The sequence below is a fragment of the Sorex fumeus genome, unplaced genomic scaffold (genome assembly GCF_029834395.1).
Source record: "Sorex fumeus unplaced genomic scaffold, SorFum_2.1 ptg000130l, whole genome shotgun sequence".
Lineage (NCBI taxonomy): Eukaryota > Metazoa > Chordata > Mammalia > Eulipotyphla > Soricidae > Sorex > Sorex fumeus.
This window is the reverse complement of record NW_026606187.1, coordinates 4,530,127-4,553,433: the sequence shown is the minus strand read 5'-3', so window position 1 is coordinate 4,553,433 and position 23,307 is coordinate 4,530,127. Positions and strand designations below refer to the sequence as shown.

Sequence of the window (23,307 nt, the reverse complement as noted above, 5' to 3'; positions counted from 1 at the left end):
GGAGGGTAAAATTCAGCAATGGAGCCTTTGCCTCGCATGTTTGAGACTCTGGGTTTCATCCCTGACACAGAAAAAAAAAATAGTATAGCTCAGTCATAAAAGATTCAGCAACTAAGGTATAGTATTGTTTAATAAAGTGCATGTATGTTTTTAAAACAAAGTGGGACTGATGGAATATCTTGGGCATCTTGTTGATAGCGGAGGAGCGTAATATTGTACCATCAACATTATAAACATTAATACTATTTTAACATAAGGTATCAAAATAGAAAGGAAATGAAAATAGGTAAGACTAAATAATAACATGCTAGGCTATGGTGCTCAGGTAATAGAAACCCAATTGGCAGCAAGCAAGGCAAGTCCCTACCCACTGTTCTATCACTTCGGCCCCTTGAAACTAGGAGTCAACAAGAACATTTCTTGATTCTGCCTTAATTGGGCAATGGGGGTGGACGTGGGCAGGAGAAGGCTGTCATATATACAGCCTTCTTCGTTAAGAACTTTGAAAGAGATACACCCAGGTATTCACTTAAGAGAAGTCAGGAGTTTTTGTTTTTTGTTTTCCCTTAACGAGCTTTACTTGCCTCGCATCACTATAAGCTTGTGGTTGTCGGGCTGAAGAATTGTCTCAAGCGCCTTAACAAATATACTGAAGTTAAAGCTTCCAGTCAGAGATAAAGGCACAATGGTTTTACCATACTGTTTCAGATCCAATTCTCTGAAGTGTGAATCTATATCCAGCTTTGCAAATTTTTCAGCCTCGAAGAGAAGCAAAGGGGAACCCAGAAATGCCAATATCTGTACCAAAAGCAGTTTCCATTGGCGCCAATTGAATAAGACCTTCTTCAAGAGCATAGCCATGAACTGCTGGTAAAAGAGGGAACACTACAGAAGAAAAGAACATTGTGACATTCATAAATCAGAATACATTTTGCATTTACTTAGGTGCATTAAGATGAGCACTTTGGAGTGTCAAAATGATATATAAAATTTTTACAAATACTTGGGACAGAACCTAAGCACAATAACACAATGTCATGCACACTGTACTATAAACAGCCTTTCTGTTTGCTTTAAAGAAGAACTCAATAAATTATGATAGGCTTTTACGATTAAAAATTTTCATTGGAGACACACAAACAAATCTCAGATCCTAGCAATTTGCAGCAGAGATGGCCCGGGACTTTGCAATAGGCCTTCTCTGCTGGGCTGTTCGAGATAGGGGCAGGTGTTGTCTCTCCGCCTGCCTTCTAAGAGCTCCAGAGATCACCATTTTTTAGAAGCCAGCGAGAAACTTCAGGTATGAGTCACGGTGGTGGCAAATCCCAAGTCTCGAAGGACAGGGGGAAGTGGGCCCTTCTACTGTTACATACTTACAAACATTCGTGTTTGTGTTTCAGTCAATCAATGATCTATTACCCATCCCTCCACCAGTGCCCATTGTCACCACCAATGATCTCAGTATCCCTCACCCCCTTCTCCCCCCCCCACCCCCCGCCTCTGTGGTAGGGCATTCCCTTTTGTTCTCTCTCTCCTTTTGGGTGTTGTGGTTTGCAATAGAGGTATCAAGTGGCCATAGTGTTCGGTCTATAGTCTATCAGACTCTAATTATTAAAATCTTAGAATTCCTAGAGCATGTGGCCCCCTTCCAGCTATGCGACATTATATTATATCCATTACAAGCATAACAAAACACATTGTCTAGCATTGCATTTTTGGCAGGTATGAGGGATGGTAGGACTGATCTTAAAATATTGAAGGTAACTAAAGTAGAGAAAGAATATTTGCAAATTGTCTGCCACACAGGCAGGGGGAGATGTGGAATGGGGTGCGGGGCGTACAGGGGATTTTGGTGGTGGAAAATGTGCACTGGAGAAGGAATGGGTGTTTGATTACCATCTGATCGAAGTTCAAACATGAAATTTTTGTTACTGTGCCTCACAGTGAATTAATAAAAAAAATTCATTGGACTCTCAGGTGTGTGACCCATCACTGACACCTCATTTCTGCACCTGTGCCCCAGTCCACCACTAGGACCCAAACCCTCTCAGCATCCTGGTACCTCCATCTTGCCTGCTCCCAGCACCACCCCTCCAGCACTGCCAGCTTGCTCTCTCTCTCAGGTGCGTGACCCGCCATCAACGACCCATTCCTGCACCTGTGCCCCAGACTGCCGCCTGGACCTGAACCCTCCCAGCATCCTGGGACCTCCATTCTGCCCGCCCCCAGCACTGCCCCTCCAGTGCCTCTAGCTTGCTATCTCTCTCAGCAAGATGGGAATACTGATAGTGAAATGGAAAGTCCAAACTCCATACTACTACAACAACATGAAGAAACAGCACAAATCCCCACTACAAGGAGAGGATGAAGAAAAGAGTCCAGAAGATTCAACAGGAGTTACCCACAAATACAATCTCTCCGATAAAGAATTCAGAGGTGAAATGTTGAAGATTATCAATGAACTCAAAGAAACGGTGAAACTGGCATTCAGTAAATTAAAGGAGGACATGAAATAAACAGGAATGGACAGCCAAGAAAATACAGGAAGAAAAGAGAGCAGAAATAAGAAAGCTACAAACAGAAGTGTCACTAATAAAGGATTCGGTAGATAAAATAAAAAACTCAGGGGGTACCCTCAACAGTCGAATGGCTCAGCTGAAGACGGAATCTTCAGCTGAAGACAGAAGCTTGAAGATGAGCTGCAGGAAGCTTATGGGCAACAACAAACAATGGGAAAAGATCTCAAAATAGCTCTAGAGTGAATCAAAGACCTAGGGGAAGAATCCAAGAGGAACAACATAAGAATCGTCGGAGTACCAGAAGGACAGGGAGGCAACCCCAATGAAAAAGCCAGAGTTAAAGATATCATTGCTGAAAAGTTCCCAGAGCTGGAGAATACAGGCATCCAGATACAAGAAGCCTGAAGTGTGCCAGCTAAAATAGACCCTAATAAAAAGACTGTAAGACATATAATCAGAATGATGGATGCCGTGGACAGAGACACAATACTGCAAGCAGCAAGGTCAAAGAAGGAAATCATATACAAAGGAACATCCCTTAGATTTACCTATCAGAGGAAACCCTCCGAGCCCGAAGACAATGGTGGGATATAGTGAAAAAAATTAATGAAATGAATGCCTCACCAAGAATACTTTATCTGGCTAAACTATCACTCAAACTCGAAGGAACAATACACTATTTCATGGATAAACAGCAGCTCAGGAACTTCATAGACTCAAAAGCAAACTTGAAAGAAGGTCTAAGTAGGGCTACTTAAGACAAGAAAAACCCCTATGAGCACAACAAACCTCTACAGAAAGATGGCACAAAACCCCGTGACAATAATCTCTCTCAATGTCAATGGTCTAAATGCACCAATCAAGTGGAAAAAATGGACCCAGAAACTGAACCCAACATTCTGCTGCATACAAGAAATACATGTGAACAGTCAGAGCAAACACTGACTCAGAGTTAAAGGATGGAAAACAATCCTGCAAGCAAACAACTCCCTCAAAAAAAAAGCCAGGGTGGCCATACAAGTATCCAACAACATAGATTTCAGGTTGAAAAAGATTAGAAGGGACAGTGAAGGTCATTTTTTAATAATCAAGGGATATGTATGACAAGAAGAAATCAAGCTCCTAAACATATACTCACTCAATGATGGGAAAGCTAAAAACTTAAAACAATTGCTAACAGATTTTTAGGAGGACACTGCTAGCAACACAATAGTACTTGAAGACTTCAACACCGCCTTTCCACCTCCGGATAGATCAATAAGATTAAAACTCAGCGAGGAAACACTGGCTTTAAAGGATGAAATAGAATAGAGAGGGCTAATAGAACTAAACAGGGCTTTACATCCCCCCAAAAGAATACACATTCTTTTTCAGTGCACACAGAACATTTTCCAAAATAGACCACGTGCTGGGTCACAAAAAATGCCTCAATAGAATCAGGAAGATAGAAATTGTATCAACTATCTTTTCAGACCATGATGCACTGAAGATAGAAGTTAATCACACAGATGCAGAGGACCAAATCAAACACCTGGAAATTAAACAACTCAATGTTGAACAATGAGTGGGTCAGGAAGGAAGTCAAGGAAGAAATCAAAAGATACCTGAAAACAAATGAGATGAAGACACAAGCTACCAGAACCTGTGGGACACAGCTAAAGCTGTGTTAAGGAAAACAAAATTATAGCTCTGCAAGCATTTCTCAGGAAGGAAGAAAGGGCCCACAAATAACTTGACTTCATAACTCAAGATCTTAGAAAAGGAGGACAACATGGAGGGCGGGATCCACAGATCCCGAAGGGAAAAAAAAAAAAACAGGTTCCAAAAAGAGCCGAGATCATTGGGAAGCCCCAGATGGGGTAGGTACTGCATCCCGCCTCCCCCAGATGAAACCCCGGTGACCAGAAGCCTCTACAATCACAGCTCGAGTATGCGGGAACAAGGACTTTTCCTCAAACCTGCCGGGACTACAACTCCCAGGTAACCTCAGATTCCGGAAGTCACGCCCACATCCCGCCCCCCAGCGCCATATTTACAGCATTCAGCCGAAGAGAAGGACAACATGGAGGGTGGGATCCACAGATCCCGAAGGAAAAAAAAAAAACAGGTTCCAAAAAGAGCCGAGATCATCGGGAAGCCCCAGATGGGGTAGGTACCGCATCCCGCCTCCCCCAGATGGAACCCCGGTGACCAGAAGCCTCTACAAGCACAGCTCGAGTATGCGGGAACTAGGACTTTTCCTCAAAACCACGCGGCCGCTTACGCCGCCGGCGACATCTCTCTATATACAAAGTGATCCATGGGAAGTAAACCACCCAACGTTTCTCTCTGAAAATCATAGTTAAGTTTGGAGCACGGCCACAGCCCCAGAAACACAAGGACTTAATGCATAACCCAGCAGCTTGGAGCAGAAAAGTGAACGGGCTATGCGTTAATCCACGCCATCATGACTGTCCGGAGGGGAAAGGGTGTTGCCCCGTTCGCCCTCTCCTCTCTGGAAAGAAAGATGGCGGCCAAATGGGAGCCTTGTGGACAGCAGTCATGAGCCGGGGGAGTGAGGGCGACTAAAACCTCATGGGAAGGGGGGCGTTCTGGTCCGTCCTTCACACCCTACCGAGGTCACAAGTTGCCCCCCACGAGCGGCTCTCCAGCATGGCCACAGCCCCAGAAGCACAAGGACTTAATGCAGAACCCAACAGCTTGGAGCAGAAAAGTGAAAGGACTATGCGTTAATCCAGGCCATCAAGTCTACCAGAGGGGAAAGGGTGTTGCCCCATTCGCCCTCTCTTCTCTGGAAAGAAGGATGGCAGCCGCATGGGAGCCCTGTGGACAGCAGGTATGAGCCGGGGGTGTGGGGGCGACTAAAACCTCATAGGAAGGGGGGCGTTCCGGTCCGCCCTTCACGCCCTACCGAGGTCACCAGTTGCCCCCCGTGAGCGGCTCTCCAGCACGGCCACAGCCCCAGAAGCAGAAGGACTTAATGCAGAACCCGGCAGCTTGGAGCAGAAAAGTGAATGGACTATGCGTTAATCCAGGCCATCAAGTCTACCAGAGGGGAAAGGGTGTTGGTCCCTTCCGCCCTCCTCCCTCTGGAAAGAAAGATGGAGGCCACATGGGAGCCTTGTGGACAGCAGGTATGAGCCGGGGGTGTGGGGGCAACTAAAACCTCATGGGAAGGGGGGCGTTCTGGTCCGTCCTTCACACCCTACCGAGGTCACCAGTTGCCCCCCGCGAGCGGCTCTCCAGCACGGCCACAGCCCCAGAAGCACAAGGACTTAATGCAGAACCCGGCAGCTTGGAGCAGAAAAGTGAAAGGACTATGCGTTAATCCAGGCCATCAGGTCTGTCTGGAGGGGAAAGGGTGTTGCCCCAGTTGCCTTCTCCTCTCTGGAAAGAAAGATCGCGGCCGCATGGGAGCCTTGTGGACAGCTGGTATGAGCCGGGGGACTGGGGGCAACTAAAACCTCATGGGAAGGGAGGCGTTTCGGTCCGCCCTTCACGCCCTACCGAGGTCACCAGTTGCCCCCCACTAGTGGCTCTCCAGCACGGCCACGTCTCCAGAGCACAGAAACCAATTTCTTAACTATCTGACTTTCAGTAGAAATACTTCCAGGGTCAATAAGTAAAATAGCAGAAATCCAAAACCAACATATAATTCTTGAACCCAGCTGTAGAAAGCAAATCACTTCACAATGCTTTTTCAGCATGTCTGAGTTGGGGGGGGGGGTAAACTCTAAATAATAGTGGTGAATCTTTTATTGAAACAATGAATCTAATCAAAGCAGATACAGTGTTAACTAGAATTCATGTGCCCCACAGGGACTGGGAGGGGTGGGGGGTGGGGTTTTATTGGGGTTCTTCATGGTAAAAAATAAGTTTTGGTAAAGGGAAATGTGTTTGATATTTGCATGACTGAGACCTAAACCTGAAAGCTTTGTAACCACCTTTCCCACGGTGATTCAATAAATAAATAAAAAAAAAGATCTTAGAAAAGGATCAACAAAAAGAGCCCAAACCAGGCAGAAGGAAAGAAATAATAATTAATTATTGAATTAATAACATAGAAACCCAAAAAACAATCCAAGAGATCAGTGAAACGAAGAGCTGCTTCTTTGAGAAAATAAACAAGATTGATAAACCACTAGCAAGACACACGAGGAAGGAGAGAAAACCTTAATAAATCAAATCAAAAATGAAAAGGGGGACATCACAACAGAAACCAAAGAAATTCAAATGATCATCAGAGACTACTTTGAAAGTCTGTATGCCACAAAACAAGAGAACCTAGAAGAAATGGATAAATTCCTGGATTCCTATAATCTCCCATGGCTGAAACTAGAATATTTGGAATACCTGAATAGACCTTTTACTATCAAGGAAATTGAAACTGTAATCAAAAGTCTTCCCAAGGAGGGTATGGTGCCGCCAGAAGGTCAATCTGTACCTGTGAGGTGAGTGCATTAGCAGCCTGATGGCGCCTTCAGACTTCCAGATACCCCCAAATTTCTGCTGTGCCTTTGGCCAGACCCCAAAACCTTGGAGCAAAGTTTACCAAGAAAGTAAACGGCCAAAAGTTAAGTATGTGGGAGACACACCCACAAACCATCTTTGGCTCAGCTATATAATTGGAGGCATGGCCTCTCTGGTTCCTGATCAAACAGCTTAATGGCCATGATCCCAGAGACTCAGAAACAAATCCTGAAAATCAATGGCTTTCGGCAGAAATGCATCTGGTCCCTGCAAAAGGTTACAGGCGCTGGGCCACCCCAGGTGGGAATAGATTTCATGCCTTAGCCTGTTCCCCCGGCAGCCCAGTGGCCACCATCCTCCAGAGGCCACTGGACAGTCAGGTTTGGGCCCGCAGTGACAAGACACGTGGGGTCTCATGGGATGAGGGTGGAGCCGGCCCTTTCCTCCCCACACCAATGAGGCCCTGAGTTGCTGCCCACGAACAGCCTCTCTGGCTCCTGATCAAGCTGCTTAAATTAGGCCATGATCCCAGAGACTCAGAAACAAATCTTGAAACCCAGCGGCTTTTGGCAGAAATGCATCCAGACAGTGCAGTAGGTTACTGTCACCGGGCAAACCCAGGGGGAAAAGGGTGCTGTCCCTCAGCCTTCTCCCTCTTGGCGGCTCGGTGGCCACCATCTGCCAGAGGCCACTGGACAATCAGGTTTGGGCCCGCAGTGATGAGACACGTGGGGCCTCACAGGATGGGTGTGGAGCCGGCCCTTTCCCTCCCACCCCAACGAGACCCCAAGTCACCGCCAACTAACAGCCTCTCTGGCTCCTGATCAAGCTGTTTCATGGCCATGATCCCAGAGACTCAGAAACAAATTACGGAACCTAGTGGCTTTGGGCAGAAATGCATCCAGACCCTGCAGTGGGTTACCAGCACTGGGCCACCCCAGGTGGGAATAGGTTTCGTGTCTTGGCCTGTTCCTTCTGGAGGCCCGGTGGCTGCCATCCACCAGAGGCAACTGGACAGTCAGGTTTGGGCCCAAAGTGTCAAGACAAGTGGGGCCTCACGAGATGGGGGTGGAGCCAGTCCTTTCCTCCCTGTCCCAACATGACCCTGAGTCGCTGCCCATGAATGGTCTCTCTGGCTTCTGATCAAGCTACTTAATGACCATGATCCCAGAGACTCAGAAACAAATCTTGAAACCCAGCAGCTTTTGACAGGAATGCGTCCGGTCCCTGCAGTAAGGGAACAAATCTCGGAACCCAGCAGGTTTTGGCAGAAATCCCTCCAGATTTAATTGTTAAAATTTCAGAACTTCAAAATCGTGCAGCCACTGCTACAGCCACGTGACATCATATGTTATTCATAAGCAGCAATAGAAAACAAATTGTCTACTGTTGCCTTTTCAGCAGATCTGAGTGTTGGGGTAAAATCCAAAATAATAATGTTGGGTCTGGTGTCAAAATATTGAATGTAATCAAAGTAGAGAGAGAGAGTAATGTGTAAATCTGCCCCACAGGTAGGGGGAGGGTGTGGGATGGAGGTATACTGGGATTTTGAGGGGTGGAGAATGGGCATTGGTGAAGGTACGAGTGTTTCATTGTATAACCGAGACTTAAACCCAAAAGCTTTGTAACTGCTCTCGCAGTGATTCAATAAATAAAATTATAAAAAATGAAAAAAAAAAGTCTTCCTGGGGCTGGAGAGATAGCACAGCGGGTAGGGCGCTTGCCTTGCACGCGGCCAACCCAGTTTCGATTCCCAGCATCCCATATGGTCCCCTGAGCACCTCCAGGAGTAACTCCTGAGTGCAGAGCCAAGAGTAACCCCTGTGCATCGCCAGGTGTGACCCAAAAAGCAAAAAAAAAAAAAGTCTTCCCAAAAACAAAAGCCCAGGTCCAGATGGATTCACTAGTGAATTCTTCCCAACATTTAAAGAAGACCTATTGCCAGTTCTTCTCAAGCTTTTTCAGGAAATTGAAGAAACAAAAACTCTCCCAAACAGTTTCTATGAGGCACATATCTCAACAACACCAAAAGCAAACAGAGACACCACAAAAAAGAAAACTACAGGCCAATATTTCTGATGAACATGGATGCAAAGATCCTCAACAAAAAAATTAGCGAATAGAATCCAGCAACTCACCAAAAAGATCTTGCACCATGACCAATTGGTATTCATCCCGGGGATGCAAGGATGGTTTAACATTCGGAAACCAATCAACATAATCCATCACATTCAATAAAAGAAAAGCTAAAACCATATGATCATAACAATAGAGGCAGAGATAGCATTTGACAAGATCCAGCACCCATTTATGATGAAAACTCTCACCAAAATGGGTATTGAAGGAACTTTTCTCAATATAGTCAAAGCCATCTACCACAAGCTTATTTATCCTCAATAGGGAAAAACCAAGAGCCTTTCCTCTAAAATCAGGGACAAGACAAGGATGTTCACTCTCACCACTTCTGTTCAATATATTACTGGAAACACTTGCAATAGTGGTTAGGCAAGAAAAAGATATTAAGGGCATCCAGATAGGAAAGGAAGAAATTAAGCTCTCACTATTTACAGATGATCTGATACTATATCTAAAGAACCCTAAAGCCTCTGCTTTAGCCTACTCATGGATTGGGAGAATTAACATTGTCAACAATGTCAACATTGACATTCTTCAAAGAAATTGATCAAATACTCCTGAAATTGATGTGGAATAACAAACTGCCACGAATAGGTAAAGCAATTCTTGGGAAAAATAAGATGGGAGGCATAACCTTCCCCAACCTCAAACTCTAATACAAAGCGGTAATAATTAAAACAGCATGGTATTGGAACAAAGGAAGAGCCATAAACCAATGGAAGAGGATTAAATATCCTTACACACAACCTCAAATATATGATCATCTAATATTTGATAAGGGAGCAAGAGATGTGAAGAGGAGCAAGAAAAGCCTCTTTAAGAAATGGTGCTGGCAAAACAGGACAGCTACATGCAAAAAAAATGGGCTCAGACCTCTACCTAACACCATACATAAAAGTCAGATCAAAATGGATTAAAGACCTCAACATCAGGCCAGAATCCATCAGGCACATTGAAGCAAAGGTCGTCAAAACCCTCCACGACATTGAAAGTAAAAAGGTATCATCAAAGATGACACGCTATTGACCAAGCAAGTGGAAGCAGAGATAAACAAATGGGACTATCTTAAACTAAGATGCTTCTGTACCTCAAAAGAAACAGTGAACAGAATATAGAGATAGTCTACAGGATGGGAAAGGATATTCACCCAATACCCGTCTTAAAAGGGGTTGATATCAAGGATTTACAAGGCACTGGTTGAACTCTACAAGAAGAAAACATCCAACCCCTTCAGAAAATAGGGCGATGAAATGAACAGAAACTTTCCCAAAGAAGAAATCCGTATGGCTAAAAGGCACAAGAGAAAATAGGCAGATTGGGCAATAGTTGCCAATGCCGTGGATATCTCCCTTCTTGTATAGTAGTACAGTCCTGCTGGTTTTCCACTGGGATGGAACCTTGCATTCAGACAGGTAGTGTGTGAAGAGCTGAACCAGTGTATTGATGAGTACTGACGGTAGGTTTTTCAGGTGTTCGGGTCTGACCTTGTCTGAGTCAAGTGCTCATTGTTTCTTTACCGACGAGATGGCATGTCGGATTTCAGAAGGGAGAACATTGGGAATGACATATCCATTCTGTGGAATTTGGTATGTGGGCAAGTGGACGTGGCTATTAAAGAGATCTGAGTAGAAGTCATGAATAATTGTCTCCATTGCCCCTCTGGAAGATGTGATAGATCCATCAGGACATCGGAGGGCAGTCATCTTGGTCTTGTAGTTGGTGAAGGACAGGTGGGCATTAGGTGCAGACAATTCTTTTTTATTATTATTTTTAAATTTTTTAAATTTTTATTTTTTAATGTATCACTGTGAGATATAGTTACAGACTTACAAACTTTCATGCTTACTTTTCAGTCATACACTGATCGAGTACCCATCCCTCCACTAGTGCCTATTCTCCACCACCAGTGATTCCAGTATCCCTCCCCCCACTGCTCCTCCTCCCACCCCATCCCACTCCACCCTCACTCGCCTCTTTGGCATGCACATTCCCTTTTGCTCTCTCTTTTTTGATGTTGTGGTTTGCAATGCAGGTATTAAGTGACCATCATGTGTGGTCTATAGTTTACTTTCAGCAAGCATCTCCCATCCCAAGAGAGCCTTCCAATCATCCTTTACTTGGTGGTCTCTTCTCTATCCCAGTGCCCTTTCCCCCAGCACATGAGGGCAGCTTCGAAGCTGTGGAGCAATTCTCCTGGTCCTTATGTCTATCATGGGTATTACGCATCCCATTCAGGTGCAGACAATTCTTGATGTGGTGCAGAATATTCTATTTATAATTTGCAGTGGACTAATGCTCCATACTCCTTTTGTTCAAGTATCTTTTTAAATCTACCTCTTGCACCCCAAGCAAAAATGATCAAATTTCTTTATAGAGGCACTTACTCCAGTGTTAAAGCTAGTATTAGAACTTTCATTTATGGTGGGAGTATCTGAAATCTCATTTCCGGATGCATTCATATTCTCATTACTTTTTAAGGCTTTGTTCACTAGAGAAGGAGCTCGAGATCGGGAGACTTTGAGAAAAGGTTTAAAATCTTCTAAAGTATTGACCCTACATAAAAAAGAACAAATCATTTAATTTCAATTCTATCCACAAATCTCTCCTTTTGATATTCTAATTTACAGCACCCAACTGAAAGGTTTCCTTGATTTTCTTACTGATAGGCAGATGATTCTACATGGTAACTGGTAGAACAGTAGTTTTCTCAAACTCAAAGTATTGTTTTCATACTTTAAAGCACTATAAACAGGGGCATCCTAATGAGTGTTTCATAAAGGTGTAGTCATCCACATTAAAGTTATGTTAATTCATATTTCAGAATAAGTAAAATGTCTATTCTTTTATAAAATGATGGTTATGATATTTTACACCTGTCCTCCCGTTCATCAATTTGCTCGAGTGGGCACCAGTAAGGTCTCCATTGTGAGACTTGTTGTTACTGTTTTTGGCACATCGAATATGCCACAGTAGCTTGCCAAGCTCTGCTGTGCAGGCGAGATATTCTCAGTAACTTGCCAGGCTCTCCAAGAGAGATGGAGGAAATCAAAACTGGGTCTGCATGCGCAAAGCAAACACCCTACAAACTGTGCTATCACTTCAGCCCATTTAACACCTTACAACACAAAATTTTTATGTCCAGTTAACACCTGACTCCACACTTTCTAAGTCTCTAATGTGTGAATATGGAAGTTTGGTTGGTTTACAAAGAAGATCAAGTTCTGGCGCCAGACTGGGAGCACAGCAGGTAGGGCACTTATTTGCTTTGCCTACCCCTTGCCTATAGGGTCCTCTGAGCCTGCCAGGAGTGATGTCTCAGTGCAAACCCAGAAGTAAACCCTGAGAACCTCCAAGTGTGCCTCCCTCCCCCACCAAAAAAGAAGAGTGATTTATGTGTTTTTCTTCCAAGTTAATGTCTACTACTATGTCTGTTGTTCACCTTAAGAAGACTTCTTCCATGGTGGTGTTGTAGGCACCAAAGCCAGTTATGCCAAGTTCTTCCCCTCTACTTTCCAGATGAGTAAAAAGCTCTTTAAAACTAGAAAATAAAGTAAATATATATACATATATTTATAGAAAACTTGAATAAATATATTTAGAAAAGAAAGAAAGAAGGAACCATAAGGAAAGAAACTAGCAAGGAGGAGATAATGCAAGCACCAGATCTGATTTTTATGTTAAATCTGTCAAAACTGATTTAATCACTAATAGTAAGAAAAATGTAGAACCATAAATAAGCCCTGATAATTGCTAGATATAAGAAAATAAGAAAAAAGTCTCATTTCAATATCTCTTTTGCAGATAATTTTTAAATTACCAACAATATAGCACTATAAATTAAAACCATAATGCTATATGGGTAAGGTAGTATCCCTATGTCCAGTGCAAGGTTAAACTCTGGAGTTCTGACTTTTGAAATAAAGAACAGGAAAAAAACAATTACTTTTGGCCATCTAAAAATCAACTCTTTAGCATTACCCAGATCCATACCTTTGGCTCTCTTGTTTGGGTAGAATAAAAGACAATTCATTTCTAGCATCACTCTCCAAGGTGGCTGTTGGTATATGTTCATTAATCAAATCAGAAACTTTTTCAACATTACAGTGTGGTTCCTTCTCCATGACAAGGTGGTATCCCACACCTGAGTAAAAATATTTAGAAGAAAAATAAAATTTGTATTCTCCATACTCTTAGAATGCCAGCTTTTCATGCTTTAAGCAAATTAAAATGAGATCTCACAAGTTATTTTATGACAAATCTAAAAAGTCTACTAAATCTTTTTGTGTAGTCATTTTGTCCAGTCATTTTCTGATAATTAGTGACCTGCACTATAGAACAGAGATGGAATAAAAACTATTTATAATTAACTAACATTTTATCATGATATCGAAATAGAAGAGGTCAAATATGTTAACCAGATATATAAAAATGCCTTTTATAAATGAGGTAATCACTGTCACTGTCACTGTACTCCCGTTGTTCATCCATTTACTTGAGCGGGCCCAGTAATGTCTCCATTGTGACACTTGTTACTGTGTTTGGCATATCGAATATGTCAAGGGTAGCTTGCCAGGCTTTGCCATGCGGACGAGATACTCTCGGTAGCTTGCCAAGCTCTCCAAGAGGGGCAAAGGAATGGAACCTGGGTTGGCCAGGTCGGCATGTGCAAGGCAAACACCCTACCCGCTGTGCTATTGCTAAGTAAATTGTGTAAAATACTTTACTTCAAGGTCTGGAGTGATAGTACAGTGGGTAGGGCCTTTGCCTTGACGTGGTCAACCCGGGTTCAATCCCTGGCATTCCATATGGTCCTCCAAGTACTGCCAGCAGTAATTTTGAGTGCAGAGCCAGGAGTAACCCCTGAGCATCGCTGGCTGTGACCCCCAAAGCAAATAAAACAAAGCAAAACAAAAAACCCTTTACTTCAGAGATCTGAGAAATCTTCGCAAAGTACTCTGCAGCTGCACAACATCTCCAGACTTCATAGAGTTAATAACCCAGGGGAAACAAGAAAATTCGATGGGAAAAATGAGTAGAAGCCCACTAAGTCCAATGAGTGAAAACAATAACATAGAAGGCCCAACTAGCACCCAACAGCTTAATAAATCTTCAGACCATGACTTTAGCAACATCATTATGTGATTTATGTTGTAACAAACCATATAAATTAATTAGTGCCTGCCAAGTACACTAATTAGTGCACATTAGTGGTGGGACTGGTGATGGAATATTGAATATTTGAAAAAACTATATTGTGAACAATTTTGTTAATCATGATGTTTAAATGAAGTTAAAAATTAAAAAAAAATAGGGGGCTGAGTCATAGCACAGCCGGTAGGGCGTTTGCTTTGCACGCGGCCAACCCGGGTTCGATTCCCAGCATCCTATATGGTCTCCCGAGCACCACCAGAAGTAATTCCTGAATGTATGTGCCAGGAGTAACCCCTGTGCATCGCTGGGTATGACCCAAAAATTTTTTTTAAAAAAGAAAAAAATTAGAAGACGTGATCAAGATTGGAGTAGAAATAAGAGAATCAGAGAATCAACAGAAAAAAAAAATAACCAAGTTAAGAGTTGGTTATGAGAAAAGGAAGCAAAAACAAGGGATCTCTTTTAGAGTAAGAAAAATAGAAGACATAAATACATTAAAATTACAAATAAAGAGTTGGAAAGACAGTACAAGAGCTAATATGCCTGACTTGCATATGGATGACCCCAGTTCAGTCCCTGAAACTGCATAAAATCTCCTGAGCACAGAGCTAATTCTAAAGCATTGCCAGGTATGGTGTCCCTCCCCCCATCATAAATAAGGAAGAAGTGTTGCAACTGATAATTACACAGATACAAAGCACCATGAGAGGCTATGAAAAAAAACACAAATGGACAATTCAAGATAAATGGACAAATTCTTAAAAAAGCTCACCAAGATGGAATAATTGGGATGCCATGAAATAACACAGGAACATAAATGAAAGATTCCCAGCACATGTGTAGTACTAAGGAAAGAAGCAGTATGCACTAAAACTATAATTGTCAAATAATGGGAATGGGGGTGAGAAGGATGGAATATTGGACTGGAGTAGCAATGGGGAAAGGTTATAGGATGGGCAGTATCTTTGTTCATCAATACTAGAAACTTGAACTAATACTGTTATAAACCTGTCATCTAAGCTATAATATATATATTTTTAAAAATCCAGATGTAAATATGGAATCTCAAAACAAAACAAAAAACCCAAATGAACAAAGTATTCTGAGAAAAACACAAAATATCTGAAAAGCATCTGGCCTCTTGATTTAAACTATATTATGTAACTATAGTAATAAAAAAGTATGACCTTGGCATTAAAAAGTACATAGAGCAAAGACACAGAAAAAGCTTAAATATGAGATATTATGTAGAGAAAATCGTTAGAAGGCTATTAAAACACCAATATTCATGAAAATTGTGTTAAAGCATGAGACATCAGTTTTTAAAGAATAATCCAAAGAAGAGAGACCAAATATATTTTTCAGGAACAAAGGAGATCCACAGCACCGCAAGGACCCATTGACCATGATGGCAATGCGGTCACCCAGGGCATCAGCTTCATCCATGTAGTGAGTGGTCAATAACACAGTCCGATCCTGTTTATAGTATTGAAGGAGATCCCAGGTGGACCTCCTTGAGGCTGGGTCCATACCAGATGTTGGTTCATCAAGTATCACCACCTAAGAACCAGAAGAAACAGTAGCTGATCATTGCTAAACATTAATTAGTGACACTAACAGGCTTGATCTGGTTTTGCTTTCTTAGTCATTTGCATTAATTAGCATGTTTAGAATAAGTAAGGATGAAGTAATGCCAAACACATGACTGTTTTATACCAACTAATTTGATAATATGAATTTTGCCTGGGGATTCATTACTTGCAGGGATTTAGTAGTAGTAGTAGTAATAGTAGTAGTAGTAGTAGTAGTAGTAGTAGTAGTAGTAGTAGTAGTATTTTTCAGTTTGAGGGCCACACATGGTGGTGCTAAGTGCTTAAGTCCTGGCTCTGCGTTCAGGGATTAATCCTGTTGTACTCAAGGGACAACAGAGAACCTGGGCTGGCCATTACTGCCTCTCCAGCCTCCAGGGGCCAGTTGTGTGACTCTCAGTTGTGTCAGTTGATTTAAATCTGCTGCAACAAAGATCTCTCTCTCTCTCTCTCTTTCTCTCTCTCTCTCTCCTCCCTTTCACTCCCTCTCTCTCATAAATATCTCTTTTTTTCTCTTACCTTGGAGCCTCCTATAAGTGCTATAATGATAGAGATCTTGCGTTTCATTCCACCATTCAGCAATTCTGCACGCACATGACTCTTTTCTAGGAGGTGGAAGGTAGAAAGCATTTGGTCAATTTCTATGGATCTTGTATTTCTAGGTACTCCTTTTAACTGAAAAGAGGAGACAGAGTTTAATGTGATGCTTCTAATTTTTCCCTTAGCAACATATTATGCCAACACTTTTACGACATGCTCTACATAGTGTCAACTTCCCTTTGCCCTTCTATGTTTAAAGTACTGTAGTACTGTAACACTGTCCTCCATTGTTCGTCGATTTGCTCGAGCGGGCACCAGTAACGTCTCCATTGTGAGACTTGTTGTTACTGTTTTTGGCATATCGAATATGCCACGGGGAGCTTGCCAGGCTCTGCCATGCGGGCTGGATACTCTCAGTACCTTGCCAGGCTTTTCGAGAGGGACGGAGGAATTGAACCTGGGTCAGCCATGTGCAAGGCAAATGCCCTACCTGCTGTGCTATTGCTCCGCTCTAACATACAATTTAAAGTACAATTCACCAAAAACCTAATTTGAACTTTTTAAAAATAAGAATGGAGAGTGGTAACTGACTCAAAGCCATCAATATACTGAATATACAGAATATACAGAAAGGACATTGTTGACTCACCACACAATAGAAATAAAGTTGTTCTGCTACTGTCATGTGATTAAATAATAAGTTCTGCTGGGGACATAAGCCCAAGCTTTTTCTGATTTCAACTATCTGTTCTGAGACGTTATACCCATTAACATAGGCCTCTCCACTGGTAGCAGGATAGAAACCTAAAATAAAACGAAGTTATAAACACAGAATTGCTTTGGGCATTTGAGGTCTTCTGTGGTTCTCTATAAATTTCAATGATTTTGTTCTGTTTCCCTAAAGATGGCCCAGGTGTTTTGACAATTATATAAAATGCTTTGGGCATTTTAACTGTGAGTTGTTCTAAACCATAACTAGGGAACAAATTTCCAACTCACTGTACTCTATTGTTTCTTTTTTTTTTTTAATCAGTGAAACACCATGAGGTACAGTTGTAGACTAACAAATTTTTGTGCTTGTTATACAAAGATTGAGTACCCATCCCTCCACTAGTGCCCATTCCCCACCTCCAATGCTCCCGGAATCCCTTCCACCCCCATCCCCCCATCCCACCCCACCCCTGTGGCAGGGCATTCCATTTTGTTCTCTCTCTCCTTTCGGATGTTGTGGTTTGCAAAAGAGGCATTGAGTGGCAATCATGTTTGGTCTATAGTCTATTTTCAGCATGCATCTCTCACCCTGGGAGGATCCTCCCAACACCCTTTATTTGGTACTCCCTTGTTTATCTGAGCTGCCTTTTCCCCCAGCATGTGTGGCTGGCCTCTGAGTCATGGAGTGAACCTCCTGGTACTTAACTTGGCTATTCTTGAGTGTTAGTCTCCCAATTTGTTACTTTATATTACCCAGATGAAAGCAATCTTTCTATGTCTGTCCCTCTCTTTCTGACTCATTTCACTTACCATGATACTTTCCATGTAATACCACTTGTATGTAATTTTCATGACTTCATCTTTTCTAACCACTGCATAGTACTCCATTGTGTAGATGTACCAAAGTTTCTTTAACCAGTCATCTGTTCTCGGGCCCTCGGGCTTTTTCCAGATTTTGGCTATTGTGAATAGTGCAGCAATGAACATAGAGGTGCAGATGTCATTTCTATTGTACTTTTTTGCCTCTCCAGGATATATTCCCAGGAGTGGTATTGCTGGGTCAAATGGGAGCTCAATTTCTAATTTCTTGAGAATCATCCATACTGTTTTCCAAAAGGGCTGAAACAGTCGGCATTTCCACCAGCAGTGAAGGAGAGTCCCTTTCTTGTCACATCCACACCAACACGGGTTGATTTTGTTCTTTTGAATATGGACCAGTCTCTGTGGTGTGAGATTTATCTCATTGTTGTTTTGATCTGTATCTTCCTGATGATTAGTGATGTAGAGCATTTTCTCTTGTGCCTTTTAGCCATTCGGATTTCTTCTTGGGAAAGTTTCTGTTCATTTCATCACCCCATTTTTTGAGGGCGTTAGATGTTTTCTTCTTATAGAGTTCAACCAGTGCTTTGTATATCCTTGATATCAACCCTTTATCGGATGGGTATTGGGTGAATATCCTTTCCCATCCTGTAGACAAAAAAAAATTCGCATCCATGTTCATCAGGGATATCAGCCTGTAGTTTTCTCTTTTTTGGTGGAGTCTCTGCTTTTGGTATGAGGGAGACATGTGCCTCATAGAAACTGTTTGGGAATGTTTAGGTTTCTCCAATTTTCTGGAAAAGCTTGAGAAGAATTGGTTTAGGTATTCTTTAAATGTTTGGAAGAATTTGCTAATGAATCCATCTGAACCTGGGCTTTGTTTTTGAGAAGACTTTTGATTACAGTTTCAATTTCCTTGATAGTAATAGGTCTATTCAGGTATTCCAAATCTTCTTGTTCAAACTTGGGAGATTATAGGAATCCAAGAACTTATCCATTTCTCCTAGGATCTCTTGTTTTATGGCATACACTTTCAAAGTAATCTCTGATGATCTTTTGAATTTCTTTGGTTTCTGTTGTGATGTCCGTCTTTTCATTTCTGATTCGGTTTTTTTGATTTCTCTTTCTTTGTGGACTCTTGCTAGTGGTTTATAAATCTTGTTTATTTTCTTAAAGAACCAGCTCTTGATTTCATTGATCTTTTGTATTGTTTTGAGTTTTCATGTCGTTAATTTCTGCTCTAAGTTTTATTATTTCTTTCCTTGTGCCTGATTTGGGCTACTTTTGTTGGTCATTTTCTAAGATCTTGAGCTGTGAAGTTGTTATTTATGTGGGCCCTTTCTTCCTTCCTGAGAAATGCTTGCAGAGCTATAAATTTTTCCCTTAATGTGGCTTTAGCTGCATCCCACAGGTTCTAATAGCTCATGCCTTTATTCTCAATTGTTTCCAGATATCTTTTGATTTCTTCCTTGATTTCCAACCTGACCCACTCTCTGACCACTCCTATTCAATATAGTACTGGAAGTACTTGCAATAGCAGTTAGGCAAGAAAAAGATATTAAGGGCGTCCAGTACCTCAGAATCAGCTTAACTAAGGAGGTAAAGGACCTGTATAGAGAAAATTACAAAACAGTACTTCAAGAAATAAAAGAGGATATGAGGAAATGGAAACACATTCCATGCTCATGGATTGGGAATACTCTCCAGAGCATTATACAGATTCATTGTGATCCCTATAAGGATATTCATGACATTCTTCAAAGTAATTGATCAAACACTTCTGAAATTCATATGGAAAAGCAAACCCCCAAGAATAACTAAAGAAATTCTTGGGGGAAAAATGTTGGGAGGTATCAACTTCCCTAACCTCAAACTCTACTACAAAGCCTTAATAATTAAACCATCATGGTAGTGGAATAAAAGAAGAGCCACAGACCAATGGAACAGGGTTGAATATCCTTACACACACCCTCAAATATATCATCATCTAATCTTTGATAAGAGAGCAAGAAATGTGAAGTGGAGCAAGGAATGCCTCTTTTTTTAAATGTAGGAGTACTGCTATTTATTCAGCTGTTGATTAGTTGACTGAATTGGGCATGTACTCCACCTTACTTATTTTTTTCTTAATTTTGTTTATTTTTTTCTTCTTATATTTATTTATTGAATTATTGTGGGAAAAGTTACTAAGCTTTCAGTTTTAAGCCTCGGTCATACAATGATCAAACACCTTTCCCTTCACCAGTACTCATTTTTCAGCACCAAGAACTCCAATATGCCCCCCTCTTACCACTCCCAATGCCTGTGAGGCAGATGATTTCTACTTAACTCTTCTCTACATTGATTACATTCATTATTTCGACAAAAGATGCACCATTATTGTTTAGAATACCCCCCCAACAATCAGAATTGCTGAAAAGACATTGTGAAATACCTTGTTTTCTATAGCTGGTTATGAGAATCATGTAATGTCATGCAGCCATGATAGTGGCCACGCAATTTTGGATTTCTGCAAAGAGCCAGATAATTACAAGATTGGTTTCTGTGCGTCTGGTGTTATGGCTGTGCCAGAGAGCTGCTCATGGGGGGCAACTCGTGACCTCAGTAGGGCATGAAGGATGAGCCAGTGCCACCCCCCTTCCCATGAGACTGCAATTGCCCCATCACCACCGGCTCATAACTGGCCTTCCTATAAGCTCTGAGGTGGTGGCCACCTTGCTGCCGGGGGGCGGGGGGGGCGGGGGGAAAGGCAGAAGGGAGCAACACCCTTTCCCTCCCACTTTCCCTCCCAAGGAGCAGGGCGCCATAGTTTTATGCATGGTCCATTCACTTTTCTGCCATAAGCTGCCAGACTCTGGATTAAGTCCTTTTGTCTCTGTAGCCATGACCATGCCAAAGAGCCGCTCATGGGGGGCAACTCGTGACCTTGGTGGGGCGTGAAGGATGAGCCGGTACTGCCCCCCTTCCCATGAGACTGCAGTTGCCCCATCACCGCCGGCTCCAATAAGCTCGGAGGCAGCAGCCACCTTGTATGCGGTCCAGATGCATTTCTGCCAAAAGCCACTGGGTTTTGAGATTTGTTTCTGAGTCTCTGGGATCATGGCTGTTAATCAGCTTAATCAGGAGCCAGAGAGGCTGTTTGTAGGTGGCGACTCGTGGTCTCATTGGAATGGGAGGAAAGGGCCAGTTCCACCCCCATCTGATGAGGCCCCACATGTCTCGTCACTGCAGGCCCAAACCTGACTGTTCAGTGGCCTCTGGAGGATGGCTACCAGGAGGAATAGGCCAAGGCACGAAACCTATTCCCACCTGGAGTGGCCCAGCACCAGTAACCTACTGCAGGAACAGGATGCATTTCTGCCAAAAGCCATTGGGTTCTGAGATTCGTTTCTGAGACTCTGGGATCATGGCCATTGAGCAGTTCGATCAGGAACCAGACAGGCCGTGCTTCCAATTATATATCTGAGCCAGAGGTGGTTTGTTGGTGTGTCTCCCACATACCTAACTTTTGGCCTGTTACTTTCTTGGTAAACTTTGCCCCAAGTTTTTGGAGTCTGGCCAAAGGCACAGCAGCAATTTTGGGGTATCTGAAAGTCTGACGGTGCCATCAGGCTGCTGATGCACTCCCCTCACAGGTACAGATTGACCTGCTGGCAGCACTATAGTCCCAGAATGCCTCTTTAACAAAACTGGACAGCTACATGCAAAAAAATGGGCTCAGACCTCTACCTAACACCATACACAAAAGTCAGGTCAAAGTGGATTAAAGACATCAACATCAGGCCAGAATCCATAAGGTACATTGAAGAAAAGGTCAGTAAAACCATCAACAATATCAAAACTAAAAGTATCTTCATAAATGACATGCTACTGACCAAGGAAGTGGAAGCAGAGGTAAACAAATGGGACTATCTTAAACATTGAGCTTCTGTACCTCAAAAGAAACAGTGAACAGAATACAAAGATGGTCTACAGGATGGGAAAGGATATTCACCCAGTACTCATCTGATAAGGGGTTAATATCAAGGATATACAAGGAACTGGTTGAACTCTACAAAAAGAAAACATCCAACCCCATCAGAAAATGGGGACATGAAATAAACAGAAAGTTTTTCAAAGAAGAAATCTGAATGCCCAAAAGGCACATGAAAAAATGTTCTTCATCACTAATCATCAGGGAGATGCAGATCAATACAACAATGGGATATCATCTCACACCACAGAGACTGGCTCACATACATAAAAACAAAAGCAATGTTGTTGGCATGGATGTGGGAAGAAAGAAACTCTCCTTCACTGCTGGTGGGAATGCCAACTGCAGTCCTTTTGAAAAACAATATGGACATTTCTAAAACAAAATTAGAATTTGAGCTCCCATTTGACCCAGCAATACACTGCCTCTGGGGATATATCCCGGAGATGCAAAAAAGTACATTAGAAAGGATATCTGCACTTATATATTCATTGCAGCACTGTTACAATAGCCAGAATCTGGAAAAAACCCAAGTGCCTGAGAATAGAGGACTGGTTAAAGAAACTATTGTACATCTACACAATGGAATACTACGCAGCTCTTAGAAAAGATGAACTCTACCTCATGGTGATTCATTAAAAAATTTTAAAAAATAAAAGATGAATTTTAAAAAAACCTAAAAAATTAACTCAGCCTTTAAACCTTATAATTATAACTTGCAACTTAAAAAGAAAATAGATTATTGAAGCTGTTTATAGATATTTCAAAGTGATTAAGCTGTTTAAATCAAAAGGATACATAAATATCTTACAAGCTTCATCTACAGTGTCTGGAAAGGAAACCTGTGCAAAGATAAACATATACATACCTGTGAGAATGGAGAGAGTAGTGGATTTTCCTGCCCCATTGTTTCCTAGAAGAACAGTAATCTGCCCCTCATATAAATTCAAATTTAAGTTTTGTACAGCTACTTTCACCATATTACGTGCAGGAAATTCCTGTGGGGGAAAGCCACAAATATTAACTTTATATGTTGTCATTATCACTTTCGAAGAATAAGCACTTACAACATCTAACACTAGAACAGAGAAATAGAATCGATCTGAAGAGGAAAACTATTAATATATAATAATGGAAAAACTTGGAAAATTATTATTGCATTTAAAGGCACAATAAGCATCAATCATTTTAGACTTTTACTATAAATATATAAACATCTACTGAGCAATTTTATCCACTGTTGTCAAAAAAGAGGCTAAATAATATACTATTTCAGAACTAAACTTGAACCCATAAGTGAGATGAGATTAGCCAAACTACTACAGACATTAAACATTGCTACAGATATGAAAACTATTAAAAACGTTTTGATAAATTTTAAGTGAAAATAACTTAAAGG

General features: G+C 41.9%; 1 protein-coding gene across 1 annotated transcript in view; it reads right to left on the bottom strand.

Moving 5' to 3' along the window:
• The window catches only part of LOC130045923 (phospholipid-transporting ATPase ABCA3-like), a 126,675-nt gene that overhangs the window by 67,806 nt on the left and 35,562 nt on the right, over positions 1-23,307 (bottom strand). The window contains exons 11-18 of the mRNA XM_056138805.1: positions 22,777-22,906; positions 17,055-17,209; positions 16,385-16,540; positions 15,626-15,836; positions 13,116-13,266; positions 12,565-12,663; positions 11,510-11,678; positions 585-885 (exon numbers count right to left, since the gene is read on the bottom strand). Of these exons, the coding sequence (XP_055994780.1) occupies positions 585-885; positions 11,510-11,678; positions 12,565-12,663; positions 13,116-13,266; positions 15,626-15,836; positions 16,385-16,540; positions 17,055-17,209; positions 22,777-22,906 (1,372 nt within the window). The remainder of the gene's footprint in view (positions 1-584; positions 886-11,509; positions 11,679-12,564; positions 12,664-13,115; positions 13,267-15,625; positions 15,837-16,384; positions 16,541-17,054; positions 17,210-22,776; positions 22,907-23,307) is intronic.